The sequence below is a fragment of the Urocitellus parryii genome, chromosome 3, assembly GCF_045843805.1.
Source record: "Urocitellus parryii isolate mUroPar1 chromosome 3, mUroPar1.hap1, whole genome shotgun sequence".
Lineage (NCBI taxonomy): Eukaryota > Metazoa > Chordata > Mammalia > Rodentia > Sciuridae > Urocitellus > Urocitellus parryii.
The window spans coordinates 212,738,729-212,758,303 of record NC_135533.1 but is presented as its reverse complement, the minus strand read 5'-3'; the positions used below and the strand labels follow the sequence as shown (position 1 = coordinate 212,758,303).

Below are 19,575 nucleotides of genomic sequence, written 5' to 3'. Positions count from 1 at the left end.
TCTGAACTGATTCACACTTTGGAGTCACTGACTTTTGACAATTGTCTTCATCAATAAACCCGCTGTTTCCATTAAAATGAAAAATTTTATTAGGAAAGAATAATACAATAACAAAATATTAATTAGGTTCCAAATTTCCCTTAGAGGATTTATACATGGGTGTTTTGTACTTGTTTTCAATAATCAGTCTGTGCTCTGAGAGATGGGGAGATTTGTACCCATTCTGCATATAATAGGATTTTGAAAAGATTGTCCCAATTCCATACTCCTATCCCAGGTCACTGTCCCTTCTGCTGGAGTCAAATGGAATATTACTACTTACACAAGAGGAAATTTCTTAGCCAATAATCATGCAAGGGCTATCACTAGATACCCATAAGCAACATTTCTGACAGTACACATTTAACTGTAATAGTTTGTTGTAATATGTTGAGAGCCACAGCACAAGGGGCCCCAGCAAACTTCCAGCTGCCAGCAAACTTCCAGCTGCCAGCTGATGATTGGCTCATAGCGGCCCCAGCAAAGTTCTAGCTGCCAACTGATTGGCTCCTCTGTGGTGATGCTCATTGGGCTGTTTCCCCGCCCTTTCAGACCATGGAGTTGCTCATTGGGGGACTTTTTTTGGCTCCGCCCACACGACCCAGCCAATGAGCCTCAAGAGCAGGAGGGGTGAGGGAGGTTGAGAGGCTTGTGGGAAGCCAGTGGTGGCAGTTGGGCTCTGAGGGTTTTCCTGAGGAGCTGTGTGGTGTGGTGTGTGTTCTAAAAATAAAGTTTGTTTCTTTTGACAAGTGGCTCAATTAGGACTCATTTTTTATTGAGACAACCAACATAGGTTATTAATAGTAAAATACAACATGTATCAATTACTGAAATTCAAGTTACCAATTCATGCCCACATACTATGTAGAATTTCTTATTTGCATGAGACACAGGATTTTGAAAAGATTGCCCCAATTTGTGTATTAAATTATGTTTCTCCTTTAGGTAATGCAGTAGCATTAGTGAAAACATACTTCACAGAGAAACTTAAGTGTACGTACAGAGGTACACTGTACATTTGAGGGACCACAGATGTTGTGTTGTACACTACCTAGATAAGATTCAGGTACTGTTGAGGTGAACGCTGAACAGAACTGCCTATGGAAACACAAATATGTATGGACATTGTATATTGACATAAAAATAAGACCACTTAATCCTGATAGCACTTTCCTTTGGGTGGCAGCTATGCAGGAAAATGGAATTATGCAGAGATAATCAAGTACAAATTTCATAAGTGGTAATTCAATTCCCTATAAAATATTAGTTCTAAAGCACATATTGCTAAATGTTTAATATTCTAACATGGGTAGTGCTTATTATTGATGATAAAAATGAAGAATATTGATGGCAATTTCTAAATGTCAGAAAATGTTACAGGCAGTGGTTCCCAAAATTGATGTAAAAAAGGATCACACTAATTTCAAATGCAGGTATTTTAACTAAATTGTCTTTAATCCAATGTCAGGGATCCTAATATTTTTAAATATTCACAGGCCAGTTGTATCACAAATCAGACTGAGAACCACTAATATTTGGTATTTAAAAACACCTTAAGTATTTTTACAATAGCACTTATTAGAAAAGTAATGATTTTATCATTGTACAGATGATGAATTGATGGCCCAGGTATGCTTATGTTATTTCAAGAATTTTTTTCTTTTTCATTTATTTTCCAAGTTAAATCATTATGATCTGAAAACATAAGAACACTAAATTATATTCAAGTAGCTCAGTTAAGAGAGTTGGAATCCAGGTATTAAATTCCAGGTACCAGAAAATATTGATGTGAAAATCTATTAAATGACATTTTTAAAAGGGCTGGAATCAAACTTGAATTTCAGGTTCTTCCCTGATTTTATAGTCTTCAACTGTATCTATGAGAGATTAAGGGAAAGGAAATGAATTAATATTCCCAGGCCACAGCAGGGGAGGGGAAATAAAAGAACTGACCTTCTTTGCCAGACATGTTACTGTAATTGTGTGGGGTTGATACAAATCAACCAGCATAAAATAAAAATTTTGAAAGTGCTTCTTAGCATATTGGTGCAGTGTCGTCATTGATAAATGCAGTGCTCACAAATGCTGTGTTCATGGTTGTTGGCTACATGACTGCTTTCTTTTTTTTTTTTAAAGAGAGAGTGAGAGAGGAGAGAGAGTGAGAGAGGAGAGAGAGAGAGAGAGAGAGAGAGAGAGAGAGAGAATTTTTTTTAATATTTATTTTTTTTAGTTCTCGGCGGACACAACATCTTTGTTGGTATGTGGTGCTGAGGATCGAACCCGGGCCGCACGCATGCCAGGCGAGCGCGCTACCGCTTGAGCCACATCCCCAGCCCATGACTGCTTTCTGATATGAACTATCAGCTTTATCTGAGTGGTGAGATAATGCCATCCTATCCCTTATCTAGTTTTTTAAATATTATAAGCTAAAGGAATTTGTATTATTTTTTGTTTACTTGATGTCTCTGCTTATCTAGTTTCTTTGTACAATACTCTTTTCTTTTTCAAAAGGTTCCCAAGCAAAATTAAACTGAAAAACCTAACATCTGTATCAGAATTTCATCTCATGGCACTCTCAGAGGACCCAGACCTGCAGCCCATCCTCTCTGGGTTGTTCCTGTGCATGTACCTGGTTGGGGTGCTCAGGAACCTGCTCATCATCCTGGCCTTTAGCTCTGACTATCGCCTCCACACCCCCATGTACTTCTTCCTCTCCAACCTGTCTTTGGCTGACATCAGCTTAATCTCCACCACAGTCCAAAAGATGCTCATGAACATCCAAACTCACAGCAGAGCCATCTCCTATGTGGGCTGCCTGACACAGATGTCCATTTTTATCATTTTGGGATGTAGGGATGACATGCTTCTGGACCATGATGGCCTATGACCAGTTTGTAGCCATCTGTCACCCCTGCAACACTCAGTCATTGTGAACCCTCGCCTCTGTGGCTTTTTAGTTTTGGTGTCTGTTTTGTTTAGCCTTTTGGAATCCCAGCTCCACAATTTGATTGTCTTACACTTTGCCTACTTTAAAGATTTGGAAATTTCTAATTTCTTTTGAGAGGCTTCTCAAGTACTGAATGTTTCTTGTTCTGATACCTTTACTAAAAATGCAATCATGTATTTTGTTGCCATCTCAGGATTCCTTCCTCTCTCAGGCATCTTTTACTCATACTACAAAATTGTTTCCTCTGTTCTTAGAATCCCATCATCAAGTGGGAAGTACAAAGCCTTCTCCACCTGTGGGTCTCACCTGGCAGTTGTTTGTTTATTTTATGGAACAGCGGTTGGAGAGTACCTTGCTTCTACTGTATCACAATCACCCAGAAAGATTGCTGTGTTCTCACTGATGTATGCTGTGGTCATTCCTATGCTGAATCCTTTTATCTACAGCCTGAGGAACAGGGACATTAATAATGCTCTGTGGAGGCTGCACAGCAGGACAGTGTAATTTCAGGCATGCAGCTTTCATTTGGAACATGTGTTGGAAAAAGCAGCAATGGTAAACATCTGGATTTCCATGTAACTTATGCCTCGTTGTGATAACATTATTGTTGTAGTTTGATGATTTTATTTCTTCATCATGTTTCTTAGTAGAATGGTGTTTTCCTGGGCTAGGAGAAGGAGGAAGTGTTTTTTTAAAATGGGTACAAAGTTTCACTTTGGGAAGATGAAAACTGTCTGGAGATTGTTGATGGTGATGTTTGCATGAAGGAGTGGATGCAATTAATGCCACCCAACTCTGCACTTCAACATGAGTGAAAGGAAAATCAGTAAAATAGAGGAAGGATAATGGGGGAGACAAGAGGGGAGGGAAAAGGCTAGGACAGGGGACTGAAATGGAACAAACAGATTTCATGCATGAATGATTTTGTCAAAATAGATTCAACTACTCTGTGTAATTATTATGCTCTAATCATTTTTAAAATCAATGCAATAAACAGTGGAAAGTACACACAAGTATACTCTTGAGTATAGGAAGAGCCCAAAACCTATTGTAGATGTTCAATTCTCCCCTCCACTATTATGAGAAAGTCCTTTATACATTTCAATATTGTGGCTCAATTTGACAGATTGTGAGTTCCTGAGCCCCCAACCTCATATGATAGTAAAAAGGTAGCATTGCCTGCTTCCTTGTAGTTTGAAGATTTCAGTCGATTGCACTCCATACCTGTGTCTCTTCAACCATAGTTTTTTGTATCAGAAAGCTCCTGTCTGTCCCTATATTCAAGTCAATTGTTAGGATGGAGGCTGAACCTTCATTAGGCACCTGTCACGGGTAGGATGTTGGAACCACAGTTCGTGTTCATGGCCCAGCAGAGAATTATCACAACTCATTCAGTGCCCAGTTGAAGATGAATGGAGAAAGGCTATCAGAACCATTGTTTTAATCATGAAGACTAACATGAAGTTTAGGCATTGAGATGGGAAGATATCAATATGCAAAGTTTCAGCTGGTATGAGTTGTGTGAATATGGGTATTTGGTTATGTTGGGGGTCCTAAGAATCTCATTCAATGTTTCCATTTCCTTCCACACTTGGAACATCATCCATGATGGCAGAGAATGGGTTCCTGTAAACTGTTTCCCAATTACTGTAAAAAGATTATGAAAATGAGGCCAAGGAGAAAGAGAAGAGTACCCACAATACTATGAATAAATATTGAGGGATACCTAAATGTCAGTATCAGAAATGTGTTCTTTGTATCTTGCGTCATTTCATCCACATAATCTAACATTTCAGCTCCTATGTTATATTATGACCATCAACACCATCATCATCATCATCATCATCCATGAAAGAAAAAAGCACCACATTTTTATGTAGCTAATACCAGGTAGTCTGCTAGAAAATAGAAAAGCCATTTTGTAGTTATTGTTAATAGTCACAGAAAAATCACACTAATAGAGCATTTTCAGAATGCCAGCAAATATTCTAAGGCTGTGATTCTCAACCCTGGTATAAGACAGGATAACCAAGATCTTCACTAGCCGATATTATAATCAAACTGATTTTAATCCAGTACCAGGGCATCTTGGTATTTCAAAATATTCACAAGAAAATATTATAAAGGAGACCAAAAACTTCTACTTCATGTGATTTAAAAAATATTTTAAAGCATTTCAAAAATAACACATAAGCTAGGAAATTATTTTACCCAGTTTAGATGTAACTAAATGGTCCAGATGTGTTTAAATAATTTCCTACAGATTTCTGTTGCGTTCTTCCCAATTAAATGACAGTGTGAGTTGACAAAGGAATGAACCTGAGCTGCCTTCAAGTAGCTGATGTAGGAGAATTATAAGCCATTTACCAGGAAATATTGATATGAAAATCTACTAAATGGTATTAGAATTGATATCAGGAAGAACGTATTAGAAGTATCATATCCCAAACTTCAGTTCTGTGTGTTCCCTAATGCTAAAGTCCTCAAACATATGTAAAAGGGTTTATGATTAGAAGAACAAAGAAGCAGTGTACCTAAGCCATTATAAAGTTTTTACAAAGCAAGGAATAGATTTCTTTAGTAGATACTGAGGGAAGACATATAGAGTTGACAAAATAAACATATACACAACAAGAAAATTTAAAAGTGCTAATATTTCATTATCAGTGAATCATTGATGGGGCAATGTGCCCTAAGGCTGATGATATTGGTTATGTACATTCATCTTAAACATATTAATCAAAATTAGAGTCCAACACCAATAATGATTCAAGCTATCTATTACATTAGTGTTGAAATACATACAAAATTTGAGTGAGGACTTCATTCACACAGGAGGGGAAATAGAATGTACGAGAAACAGAAAAACTCAGGGGAAATAAGTAGTGCATAATGCTTTCTGATGTAAATGATCAAATTTAGTGTACCAAAATAAGTGAAAAAAGAAAGAAAAGGTGGAGGGAAGGAATTCCATGAAAATAGAAGAGGTATCAGAGAGTAGAGGAAGGGATTGAGGGGGAGAAAGAAAGGACTGGGAAAAGGAGGAGCCAGGGACTGAGCCAGACCCAGCTCTCCTTCCTGCACATGGGAATATACCACTGTGAATCTCACTTTTACTTATATCCACAAGACAAACATATGCGTGGTGTTTAAATATTCTAGGCTAATGTACTGGGTAACATTGTGTTCATGCTTGCATGTATTTATTGGTTTCCTTTTTCCAATACATTTTTCTTTTTCAAAATTTGCCCAAGCAAAACTGAACTGAAAAATCTAACACTTGCCTCAGAATTCTATCCCATGGCATTCTCAGAGGGCCCAGACCTGCAGCCCGTCCTCTTTGGACTGTTCTTATCCATGTACCTGGTCCCATGCTTGGGAACCTGCTCCTCATCCTGGCTGTCAGCTCTGACCCCCACCTCCACACCTCCATGTACCTCTTCCTCGCCAACCTGTCCTTGGCCGACATTGGTTTCATCTCCACCACGGTCCCCAAGATGATTGTGGGCAACCAGACTCAGAGCAGAGCCATCTCCTATGTAGGCTGCCTGACACAGATGTCTTTTTTTCTCATTTTCAGGTGCATGGATGATATGCTTCTGACTGTGATGGCCTATGACCGCTTTGTGGCCATCTGTCACCCCCTGCTTTACCAAGTCATCATGAACCCTCGCCTCTGTGGCTTTTTAGTTCTGGTGTCTCTTTTGCTTAGCCTTTTGGAATCCCAGCTCCACAATTTGATTGCCTTATACTTCACCTACTTCAAAGATGTGGACATTGCTAATTTCTTCTGTCAACCTTCTCAGATCCTTAGTCTTATCTGTTTTGATACCTTTAACAAAAATATCGTCATGTATACTTTGGTGCCATCTATGGCTTTCTTCCTGTCTTAGGGATCTTTTTTCTCCTATTATAAAATTGTTTCCTCCATTCTGTGAATTCCATCCTCAGGTGGGAAGTACAAAGCCTTCTCCACCTGTTGGTCTCACCTGGCAGTTGTTGGCTTATTTTATGGAACTGCCATTGGAGTGTGCCTTGCTTCAGCTGTATCAGACTCTCCTAGAAAGATTGTTGTGTTCTCCGTGATGTACACTGTGGTAACTCCCATGCTGAACCCCTACATCTACAGCCTAAGGCATTTAGAATGACTGTGCCATAGGACAAAAGAATGCTGTTTTTCACTTGAAGTCATTTCATAGAGGGTGACATGGACAAGACACTCACACCACAGCCAAGGAAAAATTTACAATATGTGGCATGTTAAAACTGAGGGTAGCATGTAATTTGTTCTTATCCCAATTCTCCTCCTATGATGAGTACCCAAAGAAAAATTAAAACCAGAACTTCTTGCATTCTTTATTAGATATCTCCAATTTTTTTCAAAAAAGCATGTCTTCATTATTGTATACCTTTACTTTTGTAGAACTGTTTAAAATCTATATTTTATTCTATAACTCTTAATCTTGGGAGGAAATAATTCCATTCTTCATCATATTAAAAACAAATAAGCTCACATTTCTTCTCTCAAGAGTTTATGGAGCATACTATAGAAAGTCAAGCAATCTAGGGAGGAATTGAAATACTGGATGCATGTCTATAAAATATAAATATTTAGTATTTTAATAGGATATTGTGATGGCTAATTTTATGTATAAAACTGGTGGGCTATTGATGTCTAGATGTTTGATCAAACATCATCCTGGGTATATGTGTCTGTAAGTTTCTAATTATTTTAGTTGAGTTTATCCTTTTAGTCGATAGACCAAGTAAAGCAGATTGCCCCTGCCCCATATTGGTCTGTTTTCTGTTGCTAAAACAAAATATCTTATGCAGAGTAACCTATACAGAAAAGAAGGTTTATTTAGCTCACAGTTTTAAAGACTGAACCTCTAAACAGTCTGGCACTGGCTGTACTGAGAGCCTCAGGACAAATGAGATTACAATTGTGCAAACACCTGTGAGGCAGAGAACCCATGGCAAGGCAGGACGCCAGAAAATGAAGAGGGGCCAATCATATTCTTTTATAGGAAACCTGAAATATGATGCCACTTACCACATCTCACAGGGATGTCCTGAACAACAACATATATTTAAAACAAGCTTTATTTCTTCAGCACATTTTGAAATGTTACAATTGTTGACAAATCTCAACATACATTTTTCCCCCTGTTACAATCACTCAGAGTTCACTTGAAAATAGAAGTAAATCCAGTTATTATAATGGAGTGAATTGCATATGGGCAATAAGCTGGATAGTTACTACCGGACAAAGGCCAAAAGGGGACACTGAGTCACAGAGACAGTAACTGAAGGAGCCTGTCAATCACTGAGGACTCAGGAGTGGGAAGGGAGTGAGCACACACCTTGTAACTCCAGCCTCATAACCCTCTGAAATGTGATGAGGTGTCAGAGCCAACAAACTGAAAAATGATGTGCCCGCAAGGTAGAATTCCTAGGTCTATGTTACTACTCATGGATTCTCCCACATACATTCCAACGGAGCAGCTCAGGTCCTGACATAGACTTTTCCACTGTGGAACCTCCTTAGGGCATTTTTAATGTCCCTGTTCCTCAGGCTGTAGATGAAGGGATTCAACATGGGGGTGACAATGGTGTACATCACTGAGGAGGCCACACCCTTTCTGGGAGAATGTGAAAGAGCTGACCCAAGGTATACCCCAACACTTGTTCCATAAAATAATACAACAACTGAGAGGTGAGACCCACAGGTGGAGAAGGCTTTGTACTTCCCCCCTGAGGATGGGATTCGCAGAATGGAGAAAACAATTTTGTAGTAAGAGAAGAGTATTACTGAGATAGGGAAAAAACCAAATATGACACCAACAAAACATGTGACTAGGTTTTTGATGAAGGGTTCAGAACAGTCAAGATTAAGGATTTGAGCAGGTTCACAGCAGAAATTATAAATTTGCACACTATTGAAGTAAGCAAACTGTAAGACAATGAAATTGTGCAACTGGGAGTCCAAAAGGCTAAATAAAAAAGACACAAAAACCAAGAAGCCACAGAGGCGAGGGTTCATGATTACTGGGTAATGCAGGGGGTGGCAGATAGCTACAAACCGGTCATAGGCCATTACAGTCAGAAGTAGATCATCCATACATCCAAAAATGATGAGGCAAGACATCTGTGTCAGGCAGCTCACATAGGAGATGGCTCTGCTGTGAGTTTGAATGTTCACCAGCATCTTTGGAACCGTGGTGGAGATGAAGCAGATGTCAGCCAAGGACAGGTTGGAGAGGAAGAAGTACATGGGGGTGTGGAGGTGGGGGTCAGAGCTGACAGCCAGGATGATGAGCAGGTTCCCAAGCACTGTGACCAGGTACATGGACAGGAACAGTCCAAAGAGGAGGGGCTGCAGGTCTGGATCCTCTGAGAGTCCTATGAGATGGAATTCTGATATCTGTGTTAAATTTTGTGGTTCTGTATTTCTTGGGCATCTTTTGCAAAAAGAAAAAACCATGTAAAATTGTTGGTGAAAAAAAGAAGTTAACAGGCACCCAGTACTCCATATATATATTTTGAACTCACACATTCACAATTTACGTGTTCACACTTCAGTTCTGCAAACCCTCAGTAATGTTTCTCAGTTGGGACAAACCCAAACTTCCAACTATCCCTATTCATGGTTTCTGTGTTATTCACTTTCTTTTTTGCACACCTACTTTGGAGAGACTTAAGTTGAACCCTGAAAACCAAGAACATCCGTGATAACAACTCCAAGCTCACCTTGCAATATGACCTATTCTTTTGAGAAAATAATGGAGAAAAAGTAAGAGTTCCCACTTCCAGAAAAACAAACAGAAACCAACATCACTGTAAAGGAATTTAAGAAGCATTGAAATTTACCTTATTCTTACCTTAAACCAAAGTGCAGTATCTATGTACTTGAAATGCACAATATTACAAAATCTACAAGAGTTAGCCTGTATTATTATAATGCTATTAGAGTTGACAGTTGGAAATCAGAATACATAGTTATGTGCCAGTAACTCCCAGAAGGTTTTCTTCTTTGTTAGGTTTCTGATTTACTTCCTTTATTCAAGTACTCACTCAAATTTTGATAGTCTTTTAAGAAGTATTTAATATAAAAGTCTTATCTCTGATGGTAATGAACTTCAACTTTACATAAATAGTGCTTGGTTAAATGCACATAATCTTATGATGATGCTGACCAAATATGATCTTAGTGTGGCACTGTACCAGTCAAGGATCAAAAAGTAATGAAATTTGAAGAAATGCTTTTTAAATTATTTTATTTCTTCTTAATTTTATTTTTAATTTTAGTTTATTTTTGTTACCTTCCTATAAACTCAGTAGTTCATCTGCTATTAAGACTTTCAAAATGCACTAGCTTATATCACCACCCGGATTCCAATCTCTCTGTGAAGTGCATACCTCTACTTCAGATGGATTAGAAGACACACAGCATGACCCAAGGGAAGGACGTCATTTAACTTGTCCTTTTATTCTTAGGATAATTCTTTCAAAATTCCGTGCCTTTTTCCTTATTACACAAGTTAGAATTCCCCCAAACAATGTGAGTGGAGGATAATTGAATTCCAAGCATAGATATATACTCACTTTTACTATTAATCATCTACAGTTGTTACCCCTCCAAATTATCAGTCATTATACAATTCATACCCTTATTCTTAATATGCACCATCAAAAATACTCCTGAATTCCCCATGAAAAGGGAGGAGAGGTAGGTGGATAGGAGAAGGGGGTTGAAGGGGAGGGAGGGATGAGAGGAAAGGGAAGAACAGTGGAATGAACCTGACCAAACTTTCTTATGTCCATACATGAATATACCACTGTGAAGTTCACCTTGATGTATATCCATATTGCATGAAATTTCAAAGAAAACTATAAGCAGTTGGAAGAAGAATCAATAGTTGAAGGAGAAGTATAGGAGGGGAAGAGGGGAGATAAGGGGAAGAATTGGAACAAGCTATATCCTGTGCTTTTGTAACTACATCAAAATGAACCCCCATATTATACAACTGTGAATAAAATCTTAGTGTATTCCACAAAAATATTCTTGTCTTTTCCTCTTTAAAATTTATTATTGTATTTTTAATCCATGTCAGTTTAAATTTATATGTGTTTTAAAATAAGGTTTGAAGTTCATTTTTCCTACACATTTATTCAATTGTCCCAGAAGCATTAAATGCAAAGGAAAAAAAAGTCTTTTCTTCATTGAATTTACTTGGTACCATCACTGAAAGTGAATTGATCATACCTGTCTGGGTCTATTTTTTTAATTCCTGACTTCCATCTAGTATCAATTATTCCAAGATAAATCAAAGAGAAATTTCATCCTGCATGGGTGATAATATTCCCATTTGGCTCCAATACAAGGGACCTTGCCATGGGATGGGAGGTAGAGAGTCAACACTCAGTCCCTCATCAGTGACCTGCTACTATATGAAGAACAAGGGTAACTTTCTCCACAACTCTTTTCTCAGTATGAAGAATAACACTCATCTCCAAAACACTCATGCTACATGTCTAAGTTTGGAAACTAATACGTGTTTAATCATCATGGGTTCTGTTCAAAAAGTGAAGAATTCAACAATTAAACAGTGATATAAATACAATGATCAAAGTTACTGAATCTTTGGAATGATGCAAAACTCCAATATAGGTCTCACCACAAGACCGAAGGCCCACCTGGCCACTAATATTTATGCATATTTTTATTATTTTATTGCATGAAAAATCTCTGCCAAAATTTTTTTATTGGTGCATTACAGTTGTACATATTTATGGGATTTGTTGTTGCATATTTGTACATGCTCACAGAATAAATTTGCCCAATAAATGTCAATGCACCTAAATGGAATCATAGGGCCCAGGTGACCATGGCACAGACACAGACAATAGCTATTGTGACCTGTCTCTAGTTCTGTGGCACATTCTTAAAAGAGATGAAAGGGCAGGAAGGGAAATACAAGAACACTGGATCCACACTGAGTAGGCCAAGTACTGTGGACCAGAAAAGGGCCTCTTTAATATTTAACAGAGACTTTTCCCTTTTTATGTCCCCCTGTGTGCTAAACAAGGTATAGGTTCTGGGGAAATGGAAATCAGATTAATCATTCCTCTATAGATGTTGGCATATAGTTACACAAGAAAAATAAAAAGTCTTGTTACAAAAATAGGAAATCTGTGCCATCAGGTCACAGAATCTTTTACTTAAGTGGTGTGATGACTTAACCTTATCATTACTACCAATAATAACATGCAAGTTTTATTTTTCCCAATTTTATGCATTTAGTACATATTAAACCCACAAGGAGCATCAATTATCTGCTTGATCCTTACTCAACACAGTTGTCTCAACTATAAATAAACTGAGAGTCTTACAACCTTCTTTTTCATGGAAATAGTTTAAGCAACAGGATATAAAATTAAGTTCCCAGCTCTGGGTAACATGGACTAATCTTTTTCATTGTTTCAGGACCATCTGGAAGTTTTTAGCAGAGGTACAGAGGTCTTCATCAGAGGCTCATCTCTGGTACCTATTTCAACTCTTTCCAGTTTCCTGAGTAATAATGAAGCCATTATTAATCTGACTCAAAGACTCCTTTATAGGTTAAGTGGTCTGACTTTAAGAATGCGGGAAGATGTGGACAGCTGCAAGGTCATCCTGGAGTGGGAAAGAGAGCAGTCTGTGCTGAATGATGGTGTGTCTTTTCTTTCTATGATCTTTTCCTATGATCTCGGCCATTGTTCCCATAATCACTGCTTCTGGTGACACCTGATGATCTGTTCTGTGACTTACCAGATACCCCCAAATGTAAGTGCACCCTGAGGGGCAGGTCTCATGCTGGAGTAACAGGCAAGTTAAATGATGGTTAACTGGAGGGCACAACCTGTGAGGATTCTCCTTCTCAGAGTCCCTGTTCCATAACCAGACAGCTCAATTCCAACATAAACTCAGAGTTTACAAGCTAAAAGCATAGCAGAAGTTTCATAAAAATTCTGTTCTCTTATCTTTTCTGTAAAATGAACTTAAGGTGCTTCTAACCTGAGAAGGACTATGCAGAAAAACTGAAATAATCTACACAGAATGTATAGCCCAGAGCCTGGTACTCTGGAAGCTTTAAATAATGTTTCCTGTTATTATGAACACTATCCTCATCCTCCTCATCACCTTCATAATTCTTTTGTAAAACTAAGGAAACAGTTTAATGGGAGCTATCTTCTGCTATTGTGGAAGGGATGTTTATGGTAAATAGAACAAGTTTGGAAGGAAAGTAAAACTTTGAATGAGATTTCTAGGACATTTGACACAACTGAGAATATAAACTTTACAGTCGTCAGACCTAAGACTTTTTTTTTTTACATACATGACAATAGTGGAATGTGATTTTGCATATCATTATTCTCCTATCTGGCTACTCAAAATGAACATTTGCTGTGATAATGAGGAAACAATTCTTTGGACAGACCTTCCTCCATCCTTTATCTCCTCCAGCACTTACTGCATCTCTGATGGATCATGGAAGAACCGTGAAGATCTAAAGTTCATCTATTCTCTGATACCCATTGAAGGCTCCAGCTCCATCCACAGGATTGATGCCAGTGCAGTTTCACATAGGATTTCTCTGATGCCACCAATCATGGTAGGAGGCACAGGTATGGAGGCCACTGAACATGGAACCATGAAGCTGAAGGGCTGAAGGCACAGGCTCATTATTGATGATTATATAATGTTGAGGCCCAATGCACAGAGCTGATTATTAGCCAAATTGGTCCAGTTTGTCACTAACACTAAAGACTTTCCCATAGTAATGGGAAGATAGAAGGGAATATGTCCACAGAAGTTTGGAGGCTCTTCTTTCACACAGGAGGAAGCTCGTCTTTAAAATATATATATTGCTATTAGGTTGTTATTTCCAGTTTTACTATGGTAATATTAAAATTCCCAAACAATTTACAACTTTCACCATCATGAGGCACATGGTACAGTAGTATTAATTACCATCATGCTGTGGTGCATTCATCATCAACATCCATCTCCAGAAATTTCTTCTCATCTTCCCAAACAGAAACATTCTACCTATTGGAAAAAATTCCACATTCACTGGGCATCATGGCAAATACCTATAATCCCAGCAGCTGGGGAGGCTGAGGCAGGAAGATTACAGTTCAAAGCCAGCTTCAGCAACTTAGGGAGGCCCTGTCTCCAAATAAAATATAAAAGGGGCTGGGGATGTGGCTCCATGGTTAAGCACCCCTGGGTTTAATCCCTGGAACCAAAAAATAATAATAAAATTCCCCATTCAGCTGCCCCCAAATTAGCTACAACTGTTCTACTATAAAACAAAATGATAGATTAAAATCATTATAGCATATACAAAAAATAATGTGACCACAGAGGCAAGATATCAAGGTATAGATGTTTAGTTTTGCTGTCTTTCCTACCCTACATTTAAATTGTTTTCTCAGGCCATTAGAGTGGGTTAATGGGGCATAATTTCATTTGTAATCCTGTTAATTAAAATAATAAATTATTACTCATCTGAAATAGGATTAATATCCAGAATATATAAAAAACTGAAAATATTAACAATAAAAACAAGTAAACTAATAAAAAATGGGCAAATGACCTAAAGAGACATTTCTCAAAAGGAATACAAACAGCCAGTGAATATATGGGGAATGCCCAATATCTTTGGCCATCAAGAAAATGCAAATTGAAATTGAAACATGATTACACCTTGGAATGGCTACTATCAAAAGCAATGAAGCAAGCAAAAAAGTAACCAATGCTGGCAAGGATGTGGGTACGAAGCCCTTATGCATCATTGGTGGAACTGTAAACTAGTATAGCCATCACAGAAAACAGTAAGAAGTTTCTCATAAGACTAAAAATGGAACTATCATATGATACACCTGTATTACTAGTGGGTATGTGTCCACAGTGTGTGTCAGTGTACAAAAGAGGCACCTGCACACCTGTGTTCATTCTGGCACTGTTCATAGTAGCTGATTCTGGACAGCTTACACACCCACAACAACAGATTAATTGATGGATAAAACATGGTATTTAGTAGTAGTAGTGGTATAGTAGTAGTATTCAGCCACACCCACCCCCCAAAAATGAAATTCTGTCATTTGTAGGAAACTGGGTGGAATGGGAAGTTATCACACTAACAGAAATAAGTCATATACAGAAAGACAAGCATTGTCTGTTTTCTGTCATCTGTGGAAACTTAAAAATGACCTAAGAGGAGAAAGACTATCAGGGACTGGACTAATGACCATGGGGCAAGGGAGGGAAGGGAGAATGGGAAAGGTTAGATGGAAAGGTGGATCCACACACAACATATGGATGTTTGGAAAAGTCACAGGAAAACCTATCAATATGCGCAATCAACACAAGTTCATCAAAAAGCATGTGTGTGTATATTTATATACACACATATACATGTATGTGTGTGTGTAAGTAGACATTAGTATGTATGTATACATACACACACATATTTCTAGCTTTAGTTGTAATTACAGTTATAGCTATACGTTGGATCTGAAATGTCCCCCAAAGGCTTTGTCCCCAAAGGTGATGCTGTGGAAGGTGGTGAAGAATTTAGGAGGTGGAACCTAGTTGAAGGAAGTAGGTCACTGGGAGTGAGTTGTATTTGAAGGGCATAAGATATTCTTGGTCACTTTCTCTCCTCTCTCTCTCTCTCTCTCTCTCTCTCTCTCTGCAGCTAATAAAAGGCTAGCAACTCCCCCCACACACACCCTTTCTGCCATGTTCTGCCTCACCATCGGCCCCAAATAGCAGCACAAAGAGACCATGAATTGTAATCTCTGAAACATGAGACACAATAAATCTTTCTTCATTTTACATAGTTTTCCTCAGGAGTTTTGTCACAGTGGTAGAAGGCTGACTAACACACAGTGCTGAGAGCCCATTTGTTTCTTTTTCAACACTTTTCCTCTTAAAACAATATCCAAGTAATTCCTCATGGTGTATATATACCAAATTTTCTTTATCCATTGATCTGTTGAAGAGATGTTAACATACAAAAAGGGGAGAGGGAAGAATCAAAGTTCAGTGGATTAGACAAAGGGGAATGAAGGGAAGGGAGGGGAACGAGAGTAGAAAAGACAGTGGAGTGAATCAGACGTAACTTTCCTATGTTCACATATGAATATACCATCAGTGAAAGTCCACATCTTGTACAAGCACTAGAATGGAATCCTAATTAGAATAAGTTCTACTCCATGTGTGTGTAATATGTCAAAATACACTCTACTGTCATGAATATATAAAAAGAACAAATAACAAAAGGTATCTGAGCAATATAGAATCACAAGATAGAAACATGGATGTAATACTTCCATCTTCTAGGACTCCAAAAGATGACAAAATGCAGCCCATCTTCTCCAAACTGTTGCTGACCATGTACCTGGTCACAGTGCTTGGGAACCTGCTCATCATCCTGGATGTCAGCTCTGACCCACACCTCCACACCCCCAGGTACTTCTTCCTCTCCAACCTGTCCTTGGCTGACATCAGTTTCATCTCCACCACAGTCCCAAAGATGATTGTGAACATCCAAATTCACATCTCCTATATGGGATGCCTGACTCAGATGTCCTCTGCCTGACTCAGATGTCCCTGTTTATTATTTTTGGAGGTATGGATGGTATGCTTCTGACTGTGATGGCTTATGACCCATTTGGGGTCCTCTGTCTCCCCCTGCATAACCCAGTAATCATGCACCCTCACCTCTGTGGCTTCTTAATATTAATGTCTCTTCTGGTTAGCCTTTTGGACTGCCACCTGCACAGTATGACCACCTTAAATTTTCCCTACTTCAAGTATGGGAAATTCCTAATTTCTTCTGTGACCCTTCTCAGCTCCTCAATCTGGCCTGTTCTGATACTTTCACCAGTAATAAAATCATGTGTTTTCTTGCTGCCATTTCTAGATTTTGTCCCATCTCAGGGATCTTTTTCTCTTACTATAAAAGTGTTTCCTCCATTCTGAGGATCCCATCCTCAGGGGGGAGGTACAAAGCCTTCTCCACCTGTGGGTCTCACCTGGCAGTTGTTTGTCTATTTTATGGGACAGGCCTTGCAGGGTACCTTGGCACAGCTGTCTCACATTCTCCTAGGAAGGGTGCAGTGGCCTCAGTGATGTACACTGTGGTAAGCCCCATGCTGAACCTCTTCATCTACAGCCTGAGGAACAGGGACATTAAAAGTGCCCTGTGGAGGCTGCCCAGGAAGACCATTTAATCTCAAGATCACAGCATTCACTGGGAAGACAGAACACAAAGGTTTAAAATCACCAGTACTCTTGTAGTTCAGTGGTCTTAATTCGGCATTACGTTTTATCATAGAAGAGTGGTAGCCAGAATTGGGGGAAGGAGTATTGGGAAGTTTTACAAATGTGTGAAAATTTTCAATTTAGGAATTGGAAAAAAAAGTGTCTGGAAGTGGATGATGGTGGTTGTTGTACAATAATGTGAATGCAATTAATAAAATTGAACTGTTTTATTAATAATTAAAACAATGATTGTTCCATTGTAAACAATGGAAATGGAATACATGTGGACCTTTTTTAAAAAAAATAATGAAAGAAATTAAAATAGCACGCAGTCCACATGAACTTCCTCATGAGAAGAGGAAGAGCCCAAAACCTTTTGTGGACATTTTATTCTCTCTTCTTATTCCTCCACTAGGCAGTCCTGAGAGGACGGGAAACTTGGAACAATTTGGTGAGTTATAAGCTCTGTGCACAGAGTCTTCAGGTGAGGGGTAGTCAATAGGTCTGCCTATGCCTCCAGCTGTTCACTGGTGGTTCCAAGAGTACTGGGCTCCGTACCTGCACATCCTCATTCCAAGGTTGTCCACATTCAGAAACTCTTATCTAACACTGTATTCATAAAAATCCTGAACATGTCGCCTGTGCCTTCATTGGACAACTACGAAGGAGGTGGTGTTGGGTCTACACTCCTTAATGACTCAGCAGTTATGCAATGTAACTCAGTAAGTGTGGTGGGAGATGCTCAATGGAGGAAGGACAATCAAAATTTCTTAATGCAATTGCCTATGCCTTCATTGGACAAGTAGGAAGGAGGTGGTGTTGGGTCTACACTCCTTAATAATGACTCAGCAGTTATGCCATGTAACTCAGTAAGTGTGGTGGGAGATGCTCAATAGAGGAAGGACAATTAAAATTGCTTAATGTTTTTTTTAACTTTAAAAATTTGTTCTAATTAGTTATACATGACAGTATAATGAATTTTGACAAATTATACATAGATGGAGTATAAGTTCTCATTCTTCCAGTTGTATATGATGTAGAGTTACATCAGTTGTGTAATCATATAGGCACATAGGGTAATAATGTCTGATTCATTCTACTATCATTTCTACCCATATACTCCCTCCTCTCCCTTCACTCCTCCTCTCTGTCTAATCCAAAGTACCTCTGTTCTTCCCTAGTGTCTCCCTTATTGGGAATTAGCATCTGCATATAGGAGAAAACATTTGGCCTTTGGTTCGTTGGGATTCGCTTATTTCATTTTGCTTGATATTCTCCAGCTCCATCCATTTACCAGCGCATGCCATCATTTTATTCTTCTTTAAGGCTGAGTAACATTACATTGTGTATATACCACATATTCTTTATCCATTCATCTGTTGAAGAGCACCTATGTTGATTCCATGATTTAGCTATCATAACTTGAGCCTCCATGAACATTGATGTGGCTGTGTCATTGTAGTAGGCTGTCATTGTAGTAATTTGGGTATAAACTGAGGAGAGGGATAACTGGGTCAAATGGTTATTCCATTTCAAGTTTTTTAAAGAATCTCCCTACTGCTTTCCAGAGTGGTTTCACCAACTGGCAGTTCCACCAGCAATGTATGAGTGCCTTTTTCCCCACATCCTCACCAATACTAATTGTTACTTGTATTCTTGATGATTGTCATTCTGACTGGAGTGAGATGGAATCTTAGTGTAGTTTTGACATGCATTTCTCTAATTGCTAGAGATATTGAGCATTTTTTTCATATATTTGTTGGTAGATTGTATTTCTTCTTCTGTGAAGTGTATGTTCAGTTCCTTAGCCCATTTTTTAATTGGTCATTTTTTTTTTGGTGTTAAGAGATTAATGCTGTATCTGAGGTGCAGGTAGTAAAGATTTTCTCCCATTCAATAGGCTCCCTGTTCATGTTATTGTTTCCTTTACTGTGAAGAAACTTTTTAGTTTGATTCCATCCCATTTGTTGATTGGGTTTTTTGTTTGCTTGTTTGTTTGTTTTTGTTTTTGTTTTTTTGTGATACTGGGGATTGAACTCAGGGGCACTCGGCCTCTGAGCCATATCCCCAGCCCTATTTTGTATTTTATTTAGAGACAGGGTCTCACTTAATTGCTTAACACCTCACTTTTACTGAGGCTGGCTTTGAACTAGAGATCATTTTGCCTTGGCCTCCTAAGCCACTGGGATGGATTACAGGCATGGGCCATTGGGCTTGATTCTTGATTTTACTTCTTACACTTTAGGAGTCTTGTTAAGAAAGTCAGTTCCTA

General features: G+C 38.6%; 1 protein-coding gene and 2 pseudogenes across 1 annotated transcript; 2 read left to right on the top strand and 1 right to left on the bottom strand.

Annotated features, from left to right (window-relative positions):
* Window positions 1-4,630: 4,630 nt before the first annotated feature.
* Window positions 4,631-9,470, bottom strand: LOC144253897 (olfactory receptor 7E24-like). Its single transcript, XM_077796557.1, has 2 exons — window positions 8,527-9,470; window positions 4,631-4,688 (listed from the first exon to the last, which is right to left on the bottom strand). Exons 1-2 carry the CDS (start codon window positions 9,468-9,470, stop codon window positions 4,631-4,633), a joined length of 1,002 nt encoding a protein of 333 aa, XP_077652683.1.
* LOC144253608 (putative gustatory receptor clone PTE01 pseudogene) lies at window positions 6,358-7,134 on the top strand (annotated as a pseudogene).
* Window positions 9,471-16,353: 6,883 nt separating the features above from the next.
* On the top strand, window positions 16,354-17,272 carry LOC144253896 (olfactory receptor 7E178-like; annotated as a pseudogene).
* Window positions 17,273-19,575: the final 2,303 nt, after the last annotated feature.